General features: G+C 41.5%; 1 protein-coding gene across 6 annotated transcripts in view; it reads right to left on the bottom strand.

The window, feature by feature from the left end:
- Positions 1-7,875: 7,875 nt before the first annotated feature.
- The window catches only part of LOC121281137 (janus kinase and microtubule-interacting protein 2-like), a 294,067-nt gene continuing 276,403 nt past the window's right edge, over positions 7,876-25,539 (bottom strand). For 5 of the 6 annotated variants that reach the window (XM_041193858.1, XM_041193856.1, XM_041193860.1 and 2 more), the window contains one exon: positions 16,063-20,016. In XM_041193858.1, the coding sequence (XP_041049792.1) occupies positions 19,741-20,016 (276 nt within the window). In that variant the 3' untranslated portion in view covers positions 16,063-19,740. Of the gene's footprint in view, positions 7,966-16,062; positions 20,017-25,539 lie in introns of those variants that run through there. The other variant, XR_005943821.1, reaches the window with a different exon arrangement.

The following is a 25,539-nucleotide window of genomic DNA, read 5'->3' as shown; positions in this document are numbered from 1 at the left end:
TAGAACATTTTACAAGAGTTTCATTCCCTTTTTGGATTTTTAATGAACTTCCCCCGCTCTCATATTAATATCACAGGAAACTCTCCAGTGCAAATATGCAAACAATTTCTAACAGGCAGCCCCTGTTAAACAGAGAACAGAATAACTACTGTTATTACATGAATCAGATTAACCTGGCCTCAATTAACTTGAAACCAGGAGCTGACAAAGTTGGAAAGATTGCTTTCTTTCAAATTGGGATGTAGACATGCTGCCACCATGTGGCAGACACTGAGTTTTGCATGGCACTGTTTTGACAATCAAAAAACAACTATAAGCAGAAACAGCCTGAAACATCAGTGAGAAAAAGCTACCAAGCATGATCTACAAGGCAACATTAGCAGTGTGCATCTTAAAGCCCAGATTCAATGCAATATAATGTTAGCCCAGATAGTACGAAGGGAAAAAAAATGAAATGGTCAAGTCATTTCTGTTGGAGAGAAACTTCTATTAATGTTTGGCATTGTTCCATGAACAACTTAGATAGAAAGTGGTCATTCTGCCCAACTGGTTCAGGCTCCCACGCAAGCCTGTTTCCCAACTTGCCATAATGTAACTTAATATTCCTTTCTTGCTCAGTTATTTATCTAGCTTCCCTTTAAATCCATTAAGGCTCTTATACTATGGGCAAGAATTAGAAGCAGGTGCACTTGGGAATTTCTGGCTTGTGAAGGGTTTGGTGAATCAAAGATGGCCGTGAACATGTTGCTTCACTTCACTCAACTTAGCAAAATAATGTTAAAAAGCCAAAATACCGCAGATTCTGGAAGATCTGAAACAAACTCAGGAAAAGTTGCAAACACCTAGCAGGCCAGTAGGCTTCTGTGGAGAGAAGAGACAAGTTAACACTTTGGGTGCAGGATGATTAAGGATATGCACCTGAAACATTAACTTGATTGTTGGAATAAGGACATTCCAGGATTCTGAACTTTGTTTTCATGGCCAATTTTGAGATGCTCATAATATTTTTCATTTTTGAAATGCATCTTCAGCCATTCCTGTCCTTCATCTTATTTCTCAGTTGCACTTTCCATTTGATGTTAACATACTTCCTAGGTAACAAAATATCCCCACCTGTGTGACCTTGTCATTCTTTACCGTGATCTTACATTCTGTTATGACTTCTTTTTGGACATGACTAGACATTTTGGCCGGGATTTTCTGGCCCCATTGTGGCAGGACCCGCCATGGGAGATTCCGCGACCCAGCCAAACGCCCACTGACTTTGGGCGGGATCGGACGATCATGGCAGTGGGCGGGGCTGAAAATCCTGCCCTTTGTTTTCTTATAATTTATGCTCAGCCCTTTCTTTTCACTTTCACTCACCACTCTATCCAGAGTTTTTTGCGGTTTCTTTTCAGAGTTGGCAATAAGAATGGTGTCATTGGCATATCTTATATTATTAAAGTTGTAACCACCAACTTGCAATCCAGGGAGGTCTTCAATCTCTCTAAGAATATTTTCACTATACAAACTGAATAAATCTGGGGAGAAAACATTCCTCTGTCTGACCCCACTTTAATCTTCAGAAAATTGCTTAGATCATTCTCCACTGCTGTTTGTTCCTAATAAAAATTTCTTATTATTTGAAGATCCTTGTGATCAAGATCAAGAGACTCTAACTGAGACTCTAACTTGCTCAGAATTTTTGAGATGGCGCAGAATGCTGAGGTGCAGGTAGACATCTTTTGACAGGATAATGAAGGTTTGGCTTAAGTGCTGATACCGTCTCATTTGTAATCATGGCCACATTTCTCCAATGGGAATGAGCCACAAATATAAATTAAAATGTCTCATTAGACAATTCTTTTTGTACCTCTTGACAGCAACCAGCCCAGATGAGACTAGACCAGGCAAAATGAGATAAGAGCAGACTGGAGTAACCTAAATTATAACACAAAATACCACAGCAATACAAACCAGCTTAGAAACGCATTTCAATGATAGGATGTCCTCTTCTTCTAAATGAATGATTACATTATTGATCTCCCTCTATCATATGGGGTCACAATAGCAATCAAGGTTGGGACCTCCGGTTGACTCCTTTCCCCTTCATGATCCAGGGATACTGGGCTAATTATTGCATACTGACTGTACTCTACTGAGAGTAACTAGCTCATTTTGTCTCTGATGCATAGGATGCACTTAGCTATTAAATTGCTGGGGAGATCCTGTACATGAACCACATGCAAATCGACAGCAACTTATTTTCACAGGAGTATTGCTTCACTCAATCTACAACTTTATAAATTATAGGTTTGAAGTATTAGTCCCTCCCATTTGTCAATTATAGATAGTTTATTAGGGAACATGAGGTGGTCTTGTGGTTCAGTGGGTAGCACCCTGCCTCTGAACCAGAAGCTCCAGGTTCGAGTGCAGGACTAGATGGCCAAGGAAGATGAATTCATAACGTGGCCAAGTAGTTTGGTTATTAGCCTGTAAACCCTTCCAAAATGCCTATGGTATGTGGTAAGAGTTGGAGAGTCTCCTGGGTGTGGTAATCTGAGGTGTAATACACCTTTAAGCAGAATGTGACTATAAGATCCAAAAGTTGTGCAGTGCAGGCTACCATGTTAATGTTAGTCTAGAGTAAGGTCTGGTTGGAGAAGCACACATCATGTTAGTGCTCTGTTGTCTGAGTAAATAAATAGCATGTGATTCATTTCATATTGGTCTCTGTATCTACAGTATATTGTAATCGACCCCTCATCTGCCAACAGATAAGTGTGCAACAGGTTCACGAGCAAAGCGACCACATGGTAGAACATAACACCTGGTCAGCTATGCTTTAGGTGGAGTGACACCCCTCAAGCTATTATCTCCAGTGACAGGCTAGCGACCTGTTCCAGGAAAAATTAGCTATAGAAACACATATGAGCATGTGCTTTGAGTGCCTCGTGTATTTAGACATGGGAATGCCTCAAAGTTGAATAAGTCGATTAGGGAATTTGGAACAAAGTTTTAATAATTGATAGATACAAGCAACACTAGGGGATATTTTCATTACAGTTTGATGCTCTAGCAACTTGTGTATGCCTCTAACAAGCCAACAAAAGGGTTAATAATCTCTGCTTTACAATAATCATTTTCTAAATGATATCTCAGTCTGTATTTACCCCTCAGCATTTAAGCAACCAAAAAGCAAGTTGGAAAAATCATTACACCGCCTAATATTTACTTTGGAGCCTTGTCTCCAACATTTTTTTTTGGACTGGAGTTTTGAGCACACAATTCAAAGACTCATCTCTGGCTGATTTCCAATCATAATGATGTCTGCTCCACAATGAAAATCAATTAACTTAAAAGGCCAATCCTCCCAGTTCTATTCCTAAACTGACAGTGAAAACCACAGTCAAAATGTTAACGTACTTTTCATGGTCCAGTTTGGTGTCAGAATTCCAGGGATGCAATGGGGAGGAAATGGCAACACATGACACAGCACAGATGCAACCCATGGGATCAGCTAATAGTCAGTGTAATTTATATAATTTGTACCATGTGCCAGCAATGCCCCAAACAATGAACATAGTATGATGCCTCTCAGGAAGTATTTAAAATAATTTTACTGGGTTGGGGGTTGGTTCAGGATGATTGGTGATGTGGCACTGCTGCAATCAGATATGCAGTTATCTCCCAATTTTCCTCTCCTGAAGGTGTTGACTCCTTACTGCATTATGAATGCCAGCAGTCCTCCAGTACCTTACCCATATAGTGAGTGTTGACAGTTGATTGAACCGAGTTCAGAGAGGATCACAGTGGAGCTGTCTGCACCCAGCGTTTCTCTCATGGATAGTCTCATTCTCACACACACATTTCTCAAGGGACACACTGCAAGATCTGACACAGGAACATCCATTTGATTTTTGCAGCCCCAACCCAGGGAAACTGAAGCCAATTTTGGCACTTGTCTTTCTTATCCTATTTGAAATTAGCCAACAACAAAGAAAACTGGAGATCAACCCTAGGACCTTGATCTGTGTGGCATGTTTAATGATGGAATAAAAGATAGTCCCAGTTTTTCTTAAAGCTGAATAGCCAAGCCAGTGTTTACACTCCACATGAGCCTTCTCCCACCTTCACTCATCTAATCTGGTCAGCATATCCTTCTCTTCCTTTCTCCCTCACATACTTTGCTAACTTTTCCTTAAAGAGAATCTACTATTGGAGAAAAAAGGAGAGAATTTCTATTTAACCTGGTCCATCATCATGACCTCAGGATGTTCTAAAATGCTTTTTAAAAAAATCATTAGGATGCGAGCATTGCTGGCAAGGCTGTATTTATTGCTCACCTCTAGTTATCCTTAAGAAAATGGCGGCGGGCCTTCCTCGTGAATCCCTAGTCTGTATTGCAAAGGTACCCCCACAGTGCGGGTAGGTAGCGTGTTCCAGAATTTTAACACAGTAAAACTTTACGACCAATAAATTATGTCTGAAGTGAAGTCAATGCTGTTACATAGACAACCGCAATGATAATTTGGGCAGAGCAAGGCCCTACAAACAGCAATGAGATGAATGGCTAGTTAATCTGCATTTAGCTTTGCAAATGGAAAGAAGAATGTTGAGTAGGCCACTGGGGAACTCTCAACTCCTCTTTGAACAGTGCCACAATATATTTTATGTAACAATACAGCACGCCCTCAGTTCTCCACAGAAGTGTCAGTGGGAGACCAGACTGGACAGCCATGCACGAGATCCGTCACCAAGATATCACGCATGGGCAAGGACTGACAGCATATTGCTTGCAACCCAGAAGGAAAAAATAGTTCAGACTATTACTCCTATTGCCCAGTTTTCACTGCTTTTTCGTTCTGAGAAGGGACAGAAACTTAACAGTTTAAAAGGGAGATCCAGGCACAACTTTGTAACAGTGCATGCTGTTTTAGATAATATTTTTTGTTCATTCACGGGATGTGGGTGTCGCTGGCAAGACCAGTATTTATGTCCATCCTTATACAACTGTGAGTCTTGCTGGGCCATTTTAAAGAGCAGCTAAGAGTCCATTCTGCCCTGCAGGTCTGCAATCGCATGTAGACCAGACCAGGTAAGGACAACAGGTTTCCTTCCCTAAAGGATATTCGTGAACCAGATGGAATTTTGCAACAATCCACTAGTTTCACGGTCACCATTACTGAGCCGAGCTTTTTACTTCCAGATTTAGTTAATTAACTGAATTTAAATTCCACAGCTGTCATTGGATTTGAAGCCATGTCTCTACTGGTCCAGGCCCCTGAATTGCTGGTCCGGTAACATAACCACTACGCGACTATATCCCTATTACGGAAATGACTCCAAAATGCATTTGATTGATAAACAGCTGTGTGGTGTTTCACAATTATTGGGTTCAATTAAGATAAAAGGCTCACATAAAGAATAATAACATGAATAGATTTAATTAGCAATATTTGGCACAAAAATCAGAAAATAGAGAAAGCAGTAATTGTCAAGGAACTGCAGGGTCAGCTACTGTTTTATCTTTAGCTGCTAATACATAATAACATAAAAAATAGTAGCTGGAGCAGACCATACAGCCCCTCCAGCATTCAGTATAATCATGGCTGATTTTCCACTTCAACTCCACTTTCCAGCCTGCTCCCCATATCCCTTGATTCCTGAGGCACCAAAAATCTGTCTGACTCAGCCTTAATGGAGCATCCACAACCCTCTGGAGTAGAGAATTCCAAAGATTCACAATCCTTTGAGTGAAGAAATTCCTCCTGAACTTAGTCCTAAATGATTGGCCCTTTATCCTGAGACTGATCCCCCATGTTCAGCAAATACTTCAGCAAAATTATCTAACCAAGTTTATACCTCCTCTTCATATCCAGCACTGATTCCACTACAGCTTGTCCATTTATTTTCAACCTCTTTACCTTCAGCATTGCTGATTCTTGCAACACTTGTAATCTAGAGTCACCAGAGTTTCTCATTAACTACTTCTGCTCTAACTCACACCCATTTTTCTTCCACAGAAGGGGAAGTAAGACATTCAGCCCCTCGAGCCTGTTCTGCCAGTTCAACTTGATCTGTACTTTAGTTCCATCTACTTGCCTTGGTTCCATAACCTTTAATGCCACTGCCTAACCATAAGGTAACATTCTCAGGTTTCAAATTTTCAACAGCTTTTTGGAAGAGGGTGTTTCAGATTTCCAATATCTTTTATAAGAGCAAGTGCTTCCTGGCATCACCCCTGAATGACCCAGCTCTAATTTTAAGATTATGCCACTCTATTTTTGATTTGCCCACCGAAGGAAACAGTTTCATGCTATACAAACAAAGAAATTAGGAGGAGTAGGCCACTCGGCCCCTCGAGCCTGCTCCACCATTCAATAAGTTCATGGCTGATCTGATTGTAACCTCAGCCCCACAATCCTGCCTACCCCGATAACCTTCCACCCCCTTGTTAATTGAGAATCTATCTAGCTTTGCCTTAAAAATATTCAAACATTCTATTTCCACTGCCTTTTGGGGAAGAGAATTCCAAAGAGTCACTACCCTCTGAGAGAAAAAAATTCTCCTCACCTCTGTCTTAAATGAGCGATTCCTTATTTTTAAACAGTGACCCCTAGTTCTAAACTCTCCCACGAGAGGAAACATCCTCTCCCCATCCATCCTGTTAAGACCCCTCAGGATCTTAAAGGTTTCAATCAAGTCGCTTTTTACTCTTCTAAATTCCAGTGGATACAAGCCTAACCTGTCCAACCTTTCCTCATAAGGCAACCCGTCCATTCCTAGTATTAGTCTAGCAAACCTTCTCTGACCTGCTTCTAATGCATTTACATCGTTCCTTAAATAAGGAGACCAGTACTGTACACAGTATTCCAGATGTGGTTTCACCAGTGTCCAGTACAACTGAAGCAAAATCTCCCTACTTTTGTCATCAATTCCCCTCACCATAAATGATAACATTCTATTAGTTTTCCAAGTGTAGCCTTATGAATTCTTTAATCAACTTAAACACCTCAGTTAGTTCACCCCTTAATCTTCTGTACTCAACGGAATACAATACAGTATCATTCTAGTAAATCTCTACTGCACCCCCTCCAAAGCCAATATGTCCTTTCTTACTTAATAGATGTGGTCAAAATGATGAAACGTTTTGATAGATTAGAAAAGGACTAATTGTTTCCACTGGCAGGAAGCGTGGTTACTAAAGGACACAGCTTTAAGATAATTGGCAAAAGAAATGGGGCAGGTGACGAGAATTTTTTTTACGCTGTGAGTTATGATGATCTGGAATACACTGAAGAACTAGTGGAAGCAGATTTAATAGTAATGTTCTAAAGGGAATTCGATAAATTCTTGAAGAGGAAAGATTTGCATGGCTACGGGGAAAGAGCCGTAAAATAACCAAAGAGCCCTTTCACATGCACAATGGGCTGAATGGCCTCATGTGTTGTATGAGTCTATGATTTAAATTAAATCTGCTAAACATTTGCAATAATCCCAGAATATAATTAAACATGACTTTGTCAGTCACTGGAAATCTATGGCCTCACCTATGAGTCTTGAATATTTTTTTCTATTCTCTCCTAGGAAATATTAATTGTGTTCAATTGTATGCAAGTGGTGGGCATTTACTGGAGATTCACTTGTGCTTCTATAAATAAGACGAGGCCAAGACTGTAGTGACTAGGTTAGGAGGTACATGATTGTAATACACATCTCTGTAAATAATTTTAAAAGTATATAAAGATTGGCTCCAGTTCTATCCTTCACCACCTGTCTTTCTGGATTAGAGCAGCAGATACGTATCAAAAAGAAAATGTAGGAATTTTATGAAACAGCTTACCTTTACCATTGCAGCTCCAGCGAAGATGAAAAGCTTATCACAAGCATCAGTGGCAATGCCAGCGTTTGTCGCAGGAAGCTGTGTTATGATGCTTCCTCATCCTTATCACATTTCTACTGTTTGCAGACCGATGAATCCTGATTTAAAATGGGAGGAACAAGGTCACATCTGGATCTGTTCCAATCGATCAAGATGCTGCAATCCAAATTACTTGAGCTCCTGAATTTATTTTAAGGCTCTTGTAATAACTGGGAGTAGAGCATCCAGTATTCTTTTCACTGCAGTTTACCTAAAATAGGCCAAACCCAGGGCAAAAATGAGGAATTTCAAGTTTCAGTTACATCCAGCGCAAATTGAGTTTCTGCAGTCTTTGGCGTTGGTTAAAGAACATCACGCTGAAAGCCAACCACATGACAAAACTGGCCATGCCCATAAATCAGTTTAATTACCGTGGTAAGTTTCTGCAAATTACGGCCATTTGCAGGCCTTGAAGAGGCTCTTAACATTATTTCTTTTTAGGCACAAGGGCATTAATAGGCATCTTTCAAAAGCTTTTCAATGTTAAAAAATCCTTAATCTACTAAGATTCTGACTACTCTACATCAATGAAGTTAATAAATGGTTCTATATAGTTTTGTTTAAAATTTCATTTTCATTTATTTAAATCAGGCTACTGTCAGATGGTGGACCAGACATTGGCCAAAAAATGATTATTTCTGTGATAAACCAATTTCAGGTGTATTAATCAAAATGCACCAAGTTACTACTCTTAAATACATCGAGGAATATTTTGTGCATTATAACATAATATCAGTAATGGCAAAAGAACCAGAAGCACCTTGATGAAGCATTTATTTGTTTTAGACAGCGAGTTGTTGCGGCCTGCAATGCACTGCCTGAAATGGTAGTGGAAACAGATTCAATAGGAACACTCAAGAGAATTGGGTAAAATCTTAAAGGGATCATTTTTGCAGGGCTATGAGGTAAGAGCAGCGCACTGGGACTAATTGGTTGGCCCTACCAAAGATCCAGCACAGGCACAATGGGCCAAATGACCTCCTCGTGTGCTGATTCATTGTGTGATTTTTTTTTGCTCTAAAAGGTTGCCTGATTGCACTGATTCATGGAAGATTTTACAGTTGCTGATATGCAAATAAGTTTAAGCAAAAACTTGAGCAAAAGCATTCAAATTAGAAAACTGGCCAAATTTTGAGAGCAATTTGCACTGGGATCGCCAAAGTGGATCTCACATTCCTAGATGTTTAGATGATTATAGAATCTCTGAAAAGAAAATGCATAACAGGAAAGAACAGTAGCAAAAAGGATTACCGCCAATATATTACCAACATGCACACCAAATCTCCTGAGAGCACAACATATAATCTAAGCTGAAACTTCAGTGTAGTATGATGGAAGTGCTGCACTGCAGAGTGGTGGGTGGGGGTGTCTTTCAGATGAGATGTTAAACTGAGGCACTGTCTGCCTTCTCAAATGGGAGTAAAATATTCCAAGGCCCTATTTAAATAAGAACTGGGGGATTCTTCTGGTGGCCTCCCAAGGGTCCCGTAATGAAAGTTTATATCTCCTGTGCACCAGTCTCCCCTTCATTCCCTGTTGAGAGACCTTCCTGAGGCACTCGCCCAATGACTTGCCTTCTTACCAGCAATCCTCCCTCTGTTGGCTGGCAGCCTCTTCCTGCGTGAATTTTAACTCTTTTTTTAATCATTCACAGGATGTGGGCTTTACTGGCTAGGCCAGCATTTATTAGCCATCCTTAGTTGCCCTTGAGAAGGTGGTGGTGAGCTGCCTTCTTGAACCGCTGCAGTCCGTGTGGTGTACGTACACCCACAGTGCTGTTAGGATTTTGACTCAGCAAAAGTGAAGGAACGGCGATATATTTCCAATTCAGGATGGTGAGTGTCTTGGAGGGGAACTTCCAGGTGGTGGTGTTCCCATCTATTTGCTGCCCTTGTCCTCCTAGATGGTAGTGATTGTGGGTTTGGAAGGTGTTGTCTGAGAAGACTTGGTGAATTCCTGCAGTGCATCTTGTAGACGGTACACACTGCTGCTACTGTGTGCGGTGGCGGAGGGAGTGAATGTTTGTGGATGTGGTGGCAATTCAGCGGGCTGTTTTGTCCTGGATGGTGTCAAGCTTCTTGAGTGTTGTGGGAGCTGCACTCAGCTAAGCAAGTGGGGAGTATTTCATTACACTCCTGACTTGTGCCATGTAGATAATGGACAGGATTACTCATTGCAGGATTCCTAGCCTTTGACCTACTCTTGTAGCCACAGTATTTATATGGGTGGTCCAGCTCAGTTTCTAATCAATGATAACCCCCAGGATGTTGATAGTGGGGGATCCAGTGATGGTAATGCCATTGAACGTCAAAGGGCAATAGCTAGATTCTCCTTTGTTGGAAATGGTCATTGCCTGGCACGAATGTTACTTGCCACTTGTCAGCCCAAGCCTGTATTTTGTCCAAGTCTTACTGCATTTGGACATAGACTGCTTCAGTATCTGAGGAGTCGCGAAGGTTCTGAACATTGTGCAATCAACAGCAAACATCCCCACTTCTGACCTTATGATGGAAGGTAGGTCAGTGATGCAGCATCTGAAGATGGTTGGGCCTAGGACACTACCCTGAGGAACTCCTGCAGTGATGTCATGCAGCTGAGGACTGACCTCCAACAACCACAACCATCTTCCTTTGTGCTAGGTATGAATCCAACCAGCGGACAGTTTTCCCCCCTGATTCCCATTGATTTCAGTTTTGCAAGGGCTCCTTGATGCCACAATCAAATGCTGAATTGATGTCAAGGGTAGTGATGCTCACCTCACTTCAGGAGTTCAGCTTTCTTGTCCATAGAACCATAGAAAAGTTACAGCCCAGAAGGAGGCCATTTGGCCCATCTTGTCCATGCCAGCCCGAGGACACCCAGGTGCCCTTTCTAATCCCACCTTCCTGCACCCAGCCCATAGCCCTGCAGCTTACAGCACTTTAGGTGTAGATCCAGGTACTTTTTCAAAGAGTTTAAAGTTTCCGCCTCTACCACCAACTTGGGCAGCGAATTCCCGACACCCACTACCCTCTGCGTAAAAAAGTTCTTCCTCATGTCCCCCCTACACCTTCTGCCACTTATCTTGAATCTATGTCCCCTGGTTCTAGAATTCTCCATCAAGGGAGACAATTTTATCCTGTCCACTCTATCTATTCCCCTCATAATTTTGTACACCTCAATCAAGTCACCTCTCAGCCTTCTTTGTTCGAAGGAAAATAACCCCAACCTATCCAATCTCTTCTTGTAGTTACACTTTTCTAACCCTAGCAACATTCTTGTAAAACTTCTCTGCACTCTCTCCAGAGCTATTATGTCCTTCCTGTAATGTGGTGACCAGAATTGCACACAATACTCCAGTTGTGGCCTCACCAGTGTTTTATACAATTCCAACATTATATCCTTACTTTTATATTCTATACCTCTGCCAATGAAGGAGAGCATTCCATATGCCTTCTTTACAACCTTGTCTACTTGAACTGCTGCCTTCAGGGACCTGTGTACTTGTACGCCAAGATCTCACACTTCATCTACCCCTCTTAGTATATTCCCATTTATTTTGTAATCCCTGTAACTGTTTGACCTCCCTAAATGTATGACCTCACACTTCTCTATGTTAAAATCCATCTGCCACTTTACCACCCACTCCACCAACCCATTTATATCGTTTTGGAGATTATGGCTATCCTCTACACTACCCACTACTCGGCCAATCTTCGTGTCATCTGCAAATTTCCCAATTGAGCCCCCCACGTTCATGTCCAAATCGTTAATATATAACACAAACAGCAAGGATCCTAACACCGAACCCTGTGGAATACCACTTGAGACAACTTTCCATTTGCAAGGGTATCCATCGACCATTACCCTTTGTTTCCTGTTACAAAGCCAACCTTTTATCCCGTTTGCCACATTACCCTGAATCCCATGGGCTTTTACATTCCTGACCAATCTGCCATGTGGGACTTTGTCAAATGCGTTGCTAAAATCCACGTACACAACATCCACTGCGTTACCTTCATCAATCCTTCTTGTTACTTCTTCAAAGAATTCAATCAAATTTGTGAGGCAAGACCTTCCTTTAACAAATCCATGCTGACCATCCCTGACTAGTCCATACCTTTCCACATGACAGTTAATCCTATCTCTCAGGATTGATTCTACTAATTTGCTCACCACCAATGTAACACTAACTGGTCTATAATTGTTTGGCATTTCCTTTGATCTTTTTTAAACAATGGAACTACGTCCTCTGGTACCTCCCCTGTAGCTAGTGAAGATTGGAAAATCATCCTCAGAGTATCTGCTATCTCCTCCCTGACTTCCTTCAGCAGCCTGGAAAACAATCCATCTGGCCCTGGTGACTTATCAACTTTCAAGGATTTCAACCCTTCGAGTACTTCCTCTCTCTTTATGACTATCCTGTCCAATATCTCGCAGTGTTCCTCCTGGAATACTATATCTACATCTTCCCTTTCATTTGTAAACGCAGACAAAATATTCAATCAAAACCCTTCCCACAGCCTCTGCATCTACACACGTGTCCACCTTCATCTCTAATAGGTCCCACTTTTTCCTTAACTAACCTTTTAGCATTAATATATTCGTAAAACATCTTTGGGTTATCTTTAACTTAACTTGCTAATCTTTTTTCATGTCCTCTCTTTGATCTCCTTATTTCCTTCGTCCCTGCACTTCCTATATTCATCTAGGCTATTTGCAGTGCTTAGTTCTTTGTGCCTATTGTACACTTTCTTTTTCTGTTTGATCTTCCCCTGTATTCCTCTAGACAACCAGAGGGGTCTAGATTTGGCAGTACCACTTATTTTTGTAGGGGACATGTCTACTTTGTACAATTAGGATCTCGCTGTTTAGTGCTTCCTACTGGTTTTCCACTGTTTTATCCTCCAGCAGTGCTGTTTAGTCCACCTCAGCCAATTCCCTTCACATTTCTGCAAAATTTGTCTTCCCCCAGTTCAAGACTTTTACTCCTGCCTTATCTCTGTCCTTTTCCATGGTAATCCTAATCCAACTGAATTGTGATCACTGTCCCCGATATGGTCGCCAATTGTCCCCTCACCCACTTGCCCTTCTTCGTTCCCTAAGACTAGGTCTAGAATTGCATCTCCTCTCGTTGGACTTGTCACTAATTGGTTGAAAATATTTTCCTGGACACACTGCGTGAATTCCTTTCCCTCAGTGCCCCTTATATTGTTTGAATCCCAGTTGATATTAGGATAGTTAAAGTCTCCTACTATTATTTCCCTCTTGTTCTTCCAAGCAGAAATTTGCCTACATATTTGTTCTTCTATCTCCCTTTCACTATTTTGGGGTCTGCATTATACTCCCATGTTTGAATCAAGGCTGTAATGAGGTCAGGAGCAGAGTTTTTTTTTAATTCATTCCTGGGATGTGGGCTTCGCTGGCTGGGCCAGCATTTTATTGCTTACCCCTAGTTGCCCTTGAGAAGGTGGTGGTGAGCTGCCTTCTTGAACCGCTGCAGTCCATGTGGTGTATATACACCCACTGTTAGGGAGGGAGTTCCAGGATTTTGACCCAGCGACAGTGAAGGAACTGCGATGTATTTCCAAGTCAGGATGATGAGTGACTTGGAGGGGAACTTCCAGGTGGTCGTGTTCTCATCTACCTGCTGACCTTGTCCTTCTAGATGGTAGTGATCCTGGTGGAACCCAAATTGGGTGTCAGTGAGCAGGTTATCGTTAAGCAAGTGCCTTGATAGCACTGTTGATGACCCCTTCCATTACTTTACTGATGATGGAGAGTAGACTGATGGGGCGGTAATTGGCTGGGTTGGATTTGTCCTGCTTTTTGTGTACAGGACACACCTGGGCAATTTTCTACATAGCCAGTGTTGTAGCTGTACTAGAACAGCTTGGCTGGAGACACATCAAGTTGTAGAGGACAAGTCTTCAGTACTATTGCCGGAATATTGTCGGGGCCCATCACCTTTGCAGTATCCAGTGCCATCAGCCGTTTCTTGATATCACGTGGAGTAATATCTTGCCCATTGGCCAGCGGCCGGTCCCCACTTATTTGGAACAGGTAGCTGAGCAGCAGCATGCAGAAAAGGCTTGGGTGTTCAAGTAACATGGACCCCTTGGCTGCTCATGTCGTGAGATGGGACGGATTGAAATTTCCTGCCTCCACACCAACCAGGATCCCAAGTTTAAATTCCCCCTATACTTAGCCACTTTTAAATAGTCTAAACAGAGATTAAACGGACATACTAACCTACATCTGGACAGCAGAGCCAGGAATTAAATGGATGCTAACTTATCTGCTCCTGAATAACCCAACCAAGGGTTTAATGGAGACAAATTGGTTATATTGCATTCTTGGTGAAAACAATTCTACAAAATTCCACAAGAACAGCAAACGTTTAATGTAATGGTTAATTTGATATAACTCAATTTACTGTTGGGTGTTGACTGAATCCTGAACAACCAAGAATAATACTGCAATGATGGTACAAATATCCATTTACCAAGGTAGCCTACTGATCATAAGTCACAAGTAACCTGGTGTCTCAGGATGAATGCCACCCTGATTGACAATGGTAGAACACTCTGGCCCAGGTCTTGCAGTCACAGTAGAGGCAAACTCCAAGAAGTTTGCTGCTAATGAGAGCTGCAATGCACCACAACTTCCGGGGAGCCCATGTAACCTTAAATACAGAGGCCGTGGTGCACCTGAATGGGAACCACACTGAAGGTTTTACCAGGACCTGTCATTTAGAAACTTCAGCTGATTACCCACAACATACAACTTTTTAATGTTGAATTTTTTTAGGACCACTCTTAGGAAGTGCGGAGCCTGCTCAGGAGGCATATGCCTTCAAACACTCCCTCTCCTCCAGCTACCTCTGTTCCTTTCCCCACAAACTCCGCAGCTCTTCTGGTTCTGCTCCTTCCTCCCCCTCCCACCCCATCACCACTGCCCTACCAATGTCTGAAATAGCACTTGAGATTTTTCCCCTCCATCAAGCACTGTTTCCAATATCATTGGAGCCAAGGAGCCGAAGTGGAGAGGACCTGGGGGTGCCAGGGATACTCGGGGGGAGGAGACCGGTGGTGCCAGGGGTGGGGAGCTGTAATTAAAATGTATATACAGTTTCATCACCGCCATCAAATAAGAAAGTCTAAGAAGTGAAGAAACACTTACCTGTCATTGAGCTAAACTCAAACCTCAAGGGATGTGACTTCAATTCTTAGCATCAAGGGTGAGGGGGTGGGGGTTTTGGGGGGGGGCGGGGGGGAGGCTGCAGTGTGTGACTTCACCAGCAAGGCACCATCTTGCTAGACTTCTCCACTGACTTTGCCATTGGACCCATGCTGCAGCTAGGAGAGCAAGTTCCCATTGCAGCCCACGACCAAGGTCAGGTTACTTCTTCATACTGTCAGTGGCAAACGCCTCCACTCCCCCACTGACTACAAGATCCAGTCCCCTGTTTTTCCATGCATGTCCTTTGAAGAATACTCTCATAACCTATTATACATAACTGCAGTAAAATCTTCACTCCAGTCCTTACATTAACAACCATAAACAAAACGTAACTGCAACTTTGTACATGTTCTTTTGAGTTTGGCTTCTGTGAGCAGTGGTAAATTATTCAATTATTGTTTCATGCAATCAGGTTATTTTTAGGAGCAGTTTTCTCCCCAAAGGCACCAGTGCTTGTTGCCATACAGTGGTACATGATGTGGCCTGAGGCCATGTACACCATATAAGATATATTCAACTGTAGAAGGAATGACTGCCCAGCCTATTTCCTTCTCTCACCCAACATCTACTCCATATTTGGACTGCCTTTCTGGATAGCAATGAGCAGTGGAATTCCTAACTCTACTTTTCTGTACTTTTACGACCTCAGGAGCCAATTGTGGAACTTCACTAACTCCCTTGGATGTGATTAACTAACTCAGCTCAGACCAAGATTTGAATCTGGACATTTCTGTCCACTGAACTTAACCCACCAAGCTACTTAGTTACCTTATTCACTGATAGAGTGCTCTGATTAAGTATTCACAATCCCATTCCTACAGGTAAATCTGTGGAGGATTGTCAATACACAGGACACTCACAGGAAACAGGATAGGGTCAAAGGAAAGAAAGAGACAGATTAATGCGAGATTATAGGAAAAACTCATTTATTTCTTTATACAAACTCCAACTAAATACTTGTTTAAATAGTGTCCTGATAATAAATTAAAAAAATAACCGTTCATAAACATAACATGGCATTAATATTCCTCTACACATTAATACATTTTGTTACATCTGATCGCAGACCCCTCGGATATTATTCAAGAGATCTGTGGTAGAGTTTCTGCAAGCTATCATTTTAATTACTTAATTGAGTTTTGCAAAATAATGTCTTAATTCAAGTTTTTATCATTCACCCAACTCCTGCTGAATGTACTAACTCAGTCATTACTGGAAGTACCTGTTGTGGGGAGGAAGGACAGTAACAAAGTCTGAAGGCTCAGATTCAGTTGCTAACAGTTTTTGGGGCTGAGATTTAACTCCAAGGTGTGGCAGTGAGACATTTGAAGGAAGAAATCTAAAACTTCCTTTCTTTTCAAGTTTTCTACCATTTATTCCTCATGCAGTTCATCTAAGGTTGCCAACCTTGGCTGGAGGCTCCTGGAAGTTTCATCAGATACCATCCTGCCTCTAACCATGCCATCTAGTCAAAGGCCTACTTTCTCATCTCCAATATTTTTTATTATTAATAAATGAAAATATTCAAAAAAATGAAAACATGCAATTCCTTTAGTGTCATGATGATATTTATTCTGCGCTTTTCTTCTTCGAATAATACCCTGGATCATCAGGTATGTTGCTATTGGCTGCCGTCAGTTGTACAAAATTAAAACAACTTCTTTAATTGTATCTCTCATACATTCAGCCTTTTTGCTTCATCTCAGGTATCCTTTTTCTATTGACATTGTACAGTAAAACTATCAATTCCAAAATTAAAATATTTAAGCAGTGCACCACTAGAAGATAAAACCAATGCAGGTTACTTGTAATAGAAAGAACTTGCATTTTTGTAGCACCTTTCACAACCTCAGGATGTGCCAATGCAATTTCCAACCAACGAAATACTTAGTGAAGTGGATTCACTGTTGTAATACTGAAAACACAGCAACCAATTTGCACAGAACATGCTCCCACAGGCAGCGATGAGATAATGGCCAGATGGTCTGCCCTAGATATTGGTTGAGGGACAAATGTTGGTCAGCATGTCAGAAGAACTCCCCCGTTCTTCATCAAATAATGTCCTGAAATCACCAGAAATTGCTGCACTGTAAAGGTGCCATCTATTGGATGAGACATTAACCAAGACCCCATCTGCCTTCTCAGGAGAATATTGTACTATTCAAAGAAAAGAAAGCAAGATCTCCCCAACATCCTGGCCAATATTTATCCCTCAAGCAACAACACTAAAAGAGGTTATCTGGTTATTATCTCACTGCTGTTTGTGAGATCTTGCTGTGTGCAAATTGGCTGCCATGTTTCTCTACATCACAACAGTGACCACAGTTCAAAAGTATTCCAACAGTTATAAAGCACTTTGGCAAAGGTCTATATAAATGTAAGTTTTTCTTTCCACTGGTTTTGTGCGGAACCACTTTGTATAAACTTTGATGTAGGAACAGTCCCCCTCTCCACCTTTCTGCTAGAGTGCAAATATACGTGTCACGCTTGATTTTTCCTTTCACAATACTGATGCACATTGCATGGGCTATATACTGTTTTATGAGCAAAATATTAGCAAACTAACTATCTCCATCCTCTACACTAGCAAGATTGTTGATCAAATTTATGTCAGCCTTCTCACACCTTCTCTGGCAATTTGAGAACAGACAGACGGTATACTCTAAAGTTCTGTTACTGCAGGAATATGGATGCTCTGGTATTGCCACCACCAAGAGATTAAGTCAGCTGGGAATCTAGGACCATCTATGGCATTGCTCATCATTATATATCTTGAAGTTGTCTGGAGACAAAAGTAGAGATTTTAAAAAAGACTTAACCTTTGCATGCTGATGTAAATTTTCAGACCTGAGTAGCCTTACTTTTTTTTCTTTCCCAATGCCAGGAGGCTACAGTGGAACTCTCTACCATCACGAGGATTTAGATATGGTGGTGTTGATGAGTAAGTTACAATTGGTTGCTTAACCCCAGGCAGTTCTCAGAGTCTGGGCATGCACATAAGCATAGCCAAGGTCTGTACCAAATGTTTCACTCCCATTTCATGCAATTCAATCTTGTTGTGCTCAAGAAATACTTTGATTTAAGGCCTGGTTCGCTATTAACTGAACTAGTTGTAGTCAACAGCCCTTAGTAAGATAAGAAAACAGAAAATACAAAAGCAAATCAAAGCAGGCTGGAAGGAGATTAGAAATACAATAAGCACCAAGAAACCAAGACTCAAGAAAGAAAATCTCTAAATGAAAAGGAGGAGCTCAGTGCAATAAACAGATCCAGAGAGAAAGGAGGTTTCCCCTATCAATAAGGTCCAGAACTGCTCTATAAAGCATGCCTTTCATTTCCACAATTACTGTGCCCTCAAATAAATTAGTGACAAAGTCATTTCTTTCATTGCACTACACTTTCTTCCTCCAATTAAGTATAACTTTAACCATTTCTATGGTTTTCTTCTGTCATTCACCTGTTCTTAATATCCCGTTCTCCACATGCTCAAGCCAACTCAGTTATTATGACAGCTTTTCTTCCCAACATCCAGAAATTATACCTTACCAAACTGTTCAATTCATGTGCAAATGCCACCCTTATGACAAAATATACATGGGTGGCATTTACTCAGGATCTCTGCTTCCTGAACTAGATATTTTTTCCACACTATAAGAAATGTAAAACCGAAACTGCAGCAAATCAAGTAGCCTAAATTAATAGGGATCATAATTATGAGAGAGAAAAAAACTCTGAGGAATCAGAGCATGTATTGGAAGATCAAAGTAGAATTAATTTACTTTTCACCTAATTGTAAGCTCTTCATGTGCAATTCTAAACAAGTTTACACAACAGCAGAAGTAGCTCTAGGTGATATGTATGCTCTCCGCTAACCATAACCATAACCGTGATGCAGAAAGTTCTCTGCAGTGTAAACATATATTCTTCAGAAATATGAGAAAGGAAGCAACTCAATTGGAAGAAAACCATGAGGACCTTGGCAACTTACCTTTTGAGCCCACTGTAATTAATGAAAAGCATACTGCACTATTTTACCATGGATAGTCAGTTTGGCTGTCAAGCCCAACTTTGTTTGAGAGTTGGTAACAAGTAATGATGAATGAGTTAATATATTCACAGCTATGAGAGAAGGACTTAGATTGACAGATCTTGAATCATCATAAACTTACACAACGTCCACACAAATGTTACCACAGCTCCTCAACGTCTGAGTCTTCAGGCATGCTTCTCCTGATGAACGACTTAGCTTCTCCTCAGAGGTTTAATCCCCAAGTTTCACGCAGTCTTCCTTTCTTTCTAAACAGGTATTACATTTTCCAAGGTCAAGAAATGCCTTCAACAGTGATACCATTGCTGAAGAAATAAATAGAATCCCTGTAAATCTATATGATGTTCTTTAACCCTGTATGGTTTCAGTTCTGCTCTTCATCACTGCTAGTAGGTTTTTCCGCTGAGAAATCTGATTACAAATTTGTAATCTTAAGTTATTCCCCTTTGTGATTTTTCCACCCTTTAGTCCTGAACGCAGTGATAGTTTGATATCTTAATGTCCCCCTGCACAGCAGGGATAAGCTGTTTTTCTTCACTTTGGTTCTATGTCTAAGACACTTCTTTTAGTGTATCATTGCCATTAATGTGGTATTATTTTGCTTCAAAATACTCTTGAGTTGCATTGCAGTTGCAGTTAAATGCAGCAGGTACTGTAGCTTGCAACTTTCTTCAGTAGGGAGAGTCGAGCAAAATAAATCTTGGGTAGTGGTTCTGGCAAAGAAGGCAGACGACTTCAGGCATAATCTTGGCTGCTTTCCTTCACTTCCGTTAGTGTCAGCTATAGGATGATTCAAGATCAACTCTTCACTGACCTGGAAGCATTTTAACCATTCAGCACCCTGCAAAATGCAAAATGTATGACTTGTAATGATGCTATTTGGAAAAATTCAATGAGAACATGCCAGCCACAAAGCCACCATTAAGCTCTCTTATCACAAATTTTATACCCATGGCCCTTATTTTTACTCTTTAGGTTTTTAACTTCAGCTTTATTCTGCAATATGGAAGTAAATTCCAATCACATGATGAGATACTCCAGGCCTGAAATGTCAGTTATAGACAGGGGTAAGTCTGCAATAGATAGGGATAAAGATGAGTTCATCCAGACTTTAGGACCTAAATTTTCATCACTGAGGCAAGCAGTGTGAGTTGGAAAAATTCCTCAGCATGCTTATCCACCACCTCGGGAGAAAATGCCCAAAAAAAATCTTCATTGCCAGGAGGTGACAAATGTGGGGTGCAATGTGAGCTAGAATCGGGCCAGCCAATGCAAGAAAGAGGACGGAGGCAGCCACAGGCGTTGCCGGTATAGAGGTGGGTCGTTTAAAAGGTTCGCCTAGATGCGGTAGGACTTTGTCCCAGTTAAAATAAAAATACACAGGCCCTCCAGCCCTCATCCCTCACACACATTCCCCATGTCCCATCCATACCACCTCATGCCCCCCTGCCCAGCCTCCATGGTCCTCATATCATCAATGCCAAGCTATGCCCCCCACACACCCCATTGCAAGCTATGCTGTGCTCCCCACCAATCCCCATGATCCCTTATACCCCTATGCCAAGCTATGGCACTTCCATGCTCATTGACCCACTATAAACTGTATAGAACCAATGAACCCTACAGTTACAGTAGGATGTGTTAAAAAAACTTTTAAAAATGTAATTCATTCATAACTTTCCGCTGTGTTAAAAAAAGTAATTTCACTGCAAAGCATTAGCTAAGAGCCCAGGCATCCATTACTCTTGTTGAAACAGCTGCCCCCCAGTCAAGAAATTGCTTGATTGACAGCTCTGGCTCTCTGATCTCTGCAGTCAATTTTACAATGTTTCACAATGTAAGTGGTTCCAAGGGCTTGTGGGTTGTGCTATTGTTACTTTAAAGGGTCTGGATGATTGACACTTTTATTACCCTGTGGTGAAATAACTTTTTAACATAGTGAAAAGTTGCAAATGAATTACTTTTTATAAAGCTTTTTTTTTTACACATCTACTGTCATCACAGGGTTCATTGGTTCTATACAGTGTATATGGGCATGGACATACCATAGATTGGCATAGGACGTATGAGGGGCCATGCGAGGTAGGTGGAGGGCCATTGCTTGGCATATGAGGCATAAGAAGGACCTTTTGAACCAACCTTTTAAAAGGTTCCCTCATGCAGACTAGGGTTCATGAGTCCTCCGAAAGGCTATGGATCACAATTCTTTAAAAACCTTGGCCCAACACAATGAAAATTATGGAGGGGAAGGACATGTCAATCTCCACAATGGAGCAGACCAGGTCAGGAATGCCAGGTGTGGGCTCACAACCCAAACCAGATGGCACCCTTTAAGGGGAGTCCCAAAAATCAGAGAGCCCGGGAACAGGGTCAGAAATCCCAGAATTGGGAGCCGCCTGCCATTTTTAAAGGGCTCCCGAGATATCCCGGCTTGGTGAAAATTCAGCTCTGGGGCCTGGTTTACCTATGCTGAATTTGGGTCCGAATAATACAGAGAAGCTCAAAGTTGAAGTCATGGGATAGCCCAATCAAAATGATAGCCACTTGTACCAATGATCCTAAGTGACAATGAAACTGTACATATAAGATTCAAGTATAGTAAGAGCCCTGTATAAGAAAAGTTCCTATTTTGACTTTTTGCCAGGCAAATGACTAACTGGCCATATCTTCACCTTTAAACTACCAGGAATCAGGTGGTAACTTCTCAATCAAGCAGCTGTCGACATGTCACAAGACCATTTACACTCTCCAAACAACCAGCAGCACCGAAAGTTTACTTACCCGTGCTGAGTTAAATCCATACTTATCACAACACCTCTCCACCAGGCTATCAGAGATTAGAAGAATAGATTTCAGTCAAGTGGCCGCTTACCACCTCCCTACTAGTTGCTGGAGAACAGAATAACAGTTGTCCTACAGACCACTCTCAATTCAGAGGTAACAGGTTATGGAAACAAGAAACATGAGCTGGATTAATTATGAGCAGAGAATAAAGTTCTGCGAATTGGGCGTTCCTTACTATTCGTGGAAAAAGGAGATTGCTTATTGGAAACCTGCTATAATGGCTATAGCACTTAAGTTGCAAGAGATAAAATGGTGACTTGAATGGTTATATTTGTGGAAGGGCAAAACTACACTGATCCTAAAAGGTCTGAATTTTGTCAAGTGTATCTGAGGTATTAACCAATTTGAGTTATTCGGAGTTTGGAATTTGCCCGATAATGACTGGATGTGGATTCCAGACCTGAAACTCCAGGCTGTTAGCTCCAACATCTAGGAAAACATTACAAGAGTGGGACAAAAGATAAGCAACTAATATTGATCAGTCAAGTCAATACAGTCAGAGGATTTTGTTATAAGATTCTTTGAAGATGCCTCAAGCTTCATGTCCTGTTCATTTCATTGTGAAATAGGGATAAGAAAAGGTGCACAAGGTACTGGTTGCATCTTGCGAGCAAATTCTCCACCCAACCTATCAATGTTCTCACTTGTGGAAAACCCCCATAGGGAATGGACTGAGACTGAAGAGGGTGTGGACTGGGAAAGGGATTCTGCCAGTTCAAATTGACATAAGGGGCAGAATATTTACTGCCCTGACTCAAAGGGAGCAGGTTGGTCAGAAATTTGGAGGGAACCCGCCATTCATTAAATCTCCACGGCATGTTAATGATGTCAGTGATTGGGACCCCACCTGGCTAATTGACAGCTGTACCTGAAATTTGGGTCTAGTGGGGGGGGGGGGGGGGGGGGGGGGTGGTCGCCACGATCTGAGGGAGCATATTGGGTGCCATTGGGGAGAACAGGGAGATTGAAGGCCTTAGGTGGAGGGGAATCAGAGGCCTTGGGTTTGGTGGAGGGGGTGTGGGAGGGAAAGTGGCAGGACAAAATCAGCACCTGCTGGTGGTAATGGGGAACTGAGGCCTGGCTGGGAGGTTTTTTTGGCTGGGGGGGTGGGGGGAGGTTGCTTTGATCACAGGTGTACCTCAGGCCACACCTGGATCCAGCAAGCTGAAGGCCTTAACTCCTAAATCTAACAAGTCCTTGTCTTGAGGAAGGAGGCCAAGTTCAGATTGCAATACCTTAGAAACCCAGCTGACAACAATTAAAGTTCAAAAGCCAAATGACAATGAGGCTCACTACCTTGAATCAGTTTAGACATCCACACACCTTCAGTCCTCACATTAAACTGGAAATGAATGAGATGGAGGTGAGTTTGGGCTGGGAAGCAGATATCTGAGACTTTAACCTGCCATGTGACTCAAATCCATCCTGTTTTTTTAAATGTTAAAATTCAGCCCAAGCTGGCAGAAAAAGTGGTAGCTTAATTTTCCCTGGCATTATAATGAATATGTACATTGGAAATAACTTCTTCGCTACACCAGCAATCTCATCACCTTGGTGGTATTCTGGACAATCCAGTTGAGTACAGGTGCACTGAACACCTGTATAATTCGCCAACATCTTCCAGTCAAGAGCAAAATATCCAGTGATAAAATTTGCACAAAGATTCTCCCTAATTCCTGTCTGCTATCCACAGGCAAAATGCCACATGGAATGCATGCATTTGTAAAATTAGCTGACTGGTGTAAGAAAGTATGTCCCTAGGAGATTCTCCATCCTCCACACGAACACTGTTCAATGTAGAGAGAGACAATTTTTATTTCCTATATTAAGCTTTTAGGGCGAGAAGGTGGTGTAGTGGTAATGTCACTGGACTAACAATCCAGAGGTCCAGGCTAATGATCTAGGGACAGGAATTCAAATCCAACCACCACAACTGGTGGGATTTAAAGGCAGCTAATATATCTGGAATATAAAGCCAGTCTCAGTAATGGTGACCATGGCAGCTATCATTGATTGTTGTAAAAACCCATCCAGTTCACAAATGTCCTTTAGGGAAGGAAATCTGCAATCCAGTGTGACTCCAGGCCTACAGCAATGTAGCTTGACTCCCAAACGTCCTGTGAAATGGCATTGCAGGACAAGGCACTCAGTTTAAGGGCAATTAGGAATGGGCAATAAATCAGCCTTGCCAGTGACACCAACATCCCATGATAGAATAAAGAAAATAAAAGCTTTGTTGGGTTATCATTCTGCTCAACAACTGTCTTTGACTAAAGTTGACTGTAGCTTACAATAAACTGTCCATCTTGTGACAGCTAAACTCAAGTTAGATTTCAATTTACACAACGGCAACAGAATATTAAGAAATGGTCTATGCCATTTAGCCAAAAATCCTAAGTTATCTTTATCATCCGTCATTTAAAATATGAGCAAGAAAAGACGGCAAAGGATCAAAAGAGCTCTGGTGGTAAATTTTTATTTAATTACACAAAGAACATTGAAAAAATATATCCTTTCCACATAACTGGAATCCTATTATCACAAATACCACGACCCCCACCTCCAGAAAGACATTCCAAGGACTTAGAGGTAAAATATTTGACACCAAGCCATATGGACCATGAAGGAACCAAACTTTATCTCTGGTCTGTATTAAATTAGCTAATCTCAGCTGGAGGTCAGACCGGAAACAATTGACCACAGTGCCACAGTCATGGAAGGGAAAATCCTCAGACCTCCCACCTCTCATCACTTCACAGCAACTGGAACACCACTATTCCAACAACCTACTGAAACTCTGGTGAGGGCCAGTCATCTTCAGCTTTGATAAACTTCGCAGTCAGATAACCTGCCAGTCCAACACCAGTCAAAGGTCACACATGAAAAATGGCCTCTTGGCTGAGGTACTGTCCTTGAACCATTCCCAGTGAAGGAACTTCTTCAGGACAGAATGGGACAGGAACATTGGATAAAAACAATACCACTCAGACCCAATGTACCTTTATTTGATTACTTATATTAAGGAATAAAGAAAATGTTCTCTTTAGACAGCTGAATGCTCATTGAATTTGTTTTGAATTGCAAACAAGCAGATATTGGATATGGTTTCATTTCAACACTTTTATCTTTACTGACCCCAGCAACCAGTGTCAAGTCTTGGTTCTCAAGTCTCTGCCTTGGCACTTTAGAACCAGAAGCTAGTAGTCCAATATGCAGGTAGAAAATATATTTTTTTATCTACTTGATTAGTATTTTACACAACTCGGGTATTTCAAAAAGGTCAGTTTCAAGGACAGATTTTACAACTTAGGAATCATCGAAATTGTGGAATAAGAATAGGCCATTTGGCTTCAGCCTATATCACGTACAGACGATGAATTCAATTTCATTATGGACTCAGACCCATCATTTTAGTCTCCCAAGGGAAAGGTCTGCAAAATCGCTCTGAACTCCCCGAGGAAACTGAAAAAAACTCAAGAATGTTCAGCATCTCCATTGCGACCTAAACCCTGGTTGGCTG

Source organism: Carcharodon carcharias, chromosome 8, assembly GCF_017639515.1.
Source record: "Carcharodon carcharias isolate sCarCar2 chromosome 8, sCarCar2.pri, whole genome shotgun sequence".
Taxonomy (NCBI): Eukaryota; Metazoa; Chordata; class Chondrichthyes; order Lamniformes; family Lamnidae; genus Carcharodon; species Carcharodon carcharias.
Note: the sequence above shows the minus strand (reverse complement) of the source record. Positions and strands in the feature narration are given on the sequence as shown.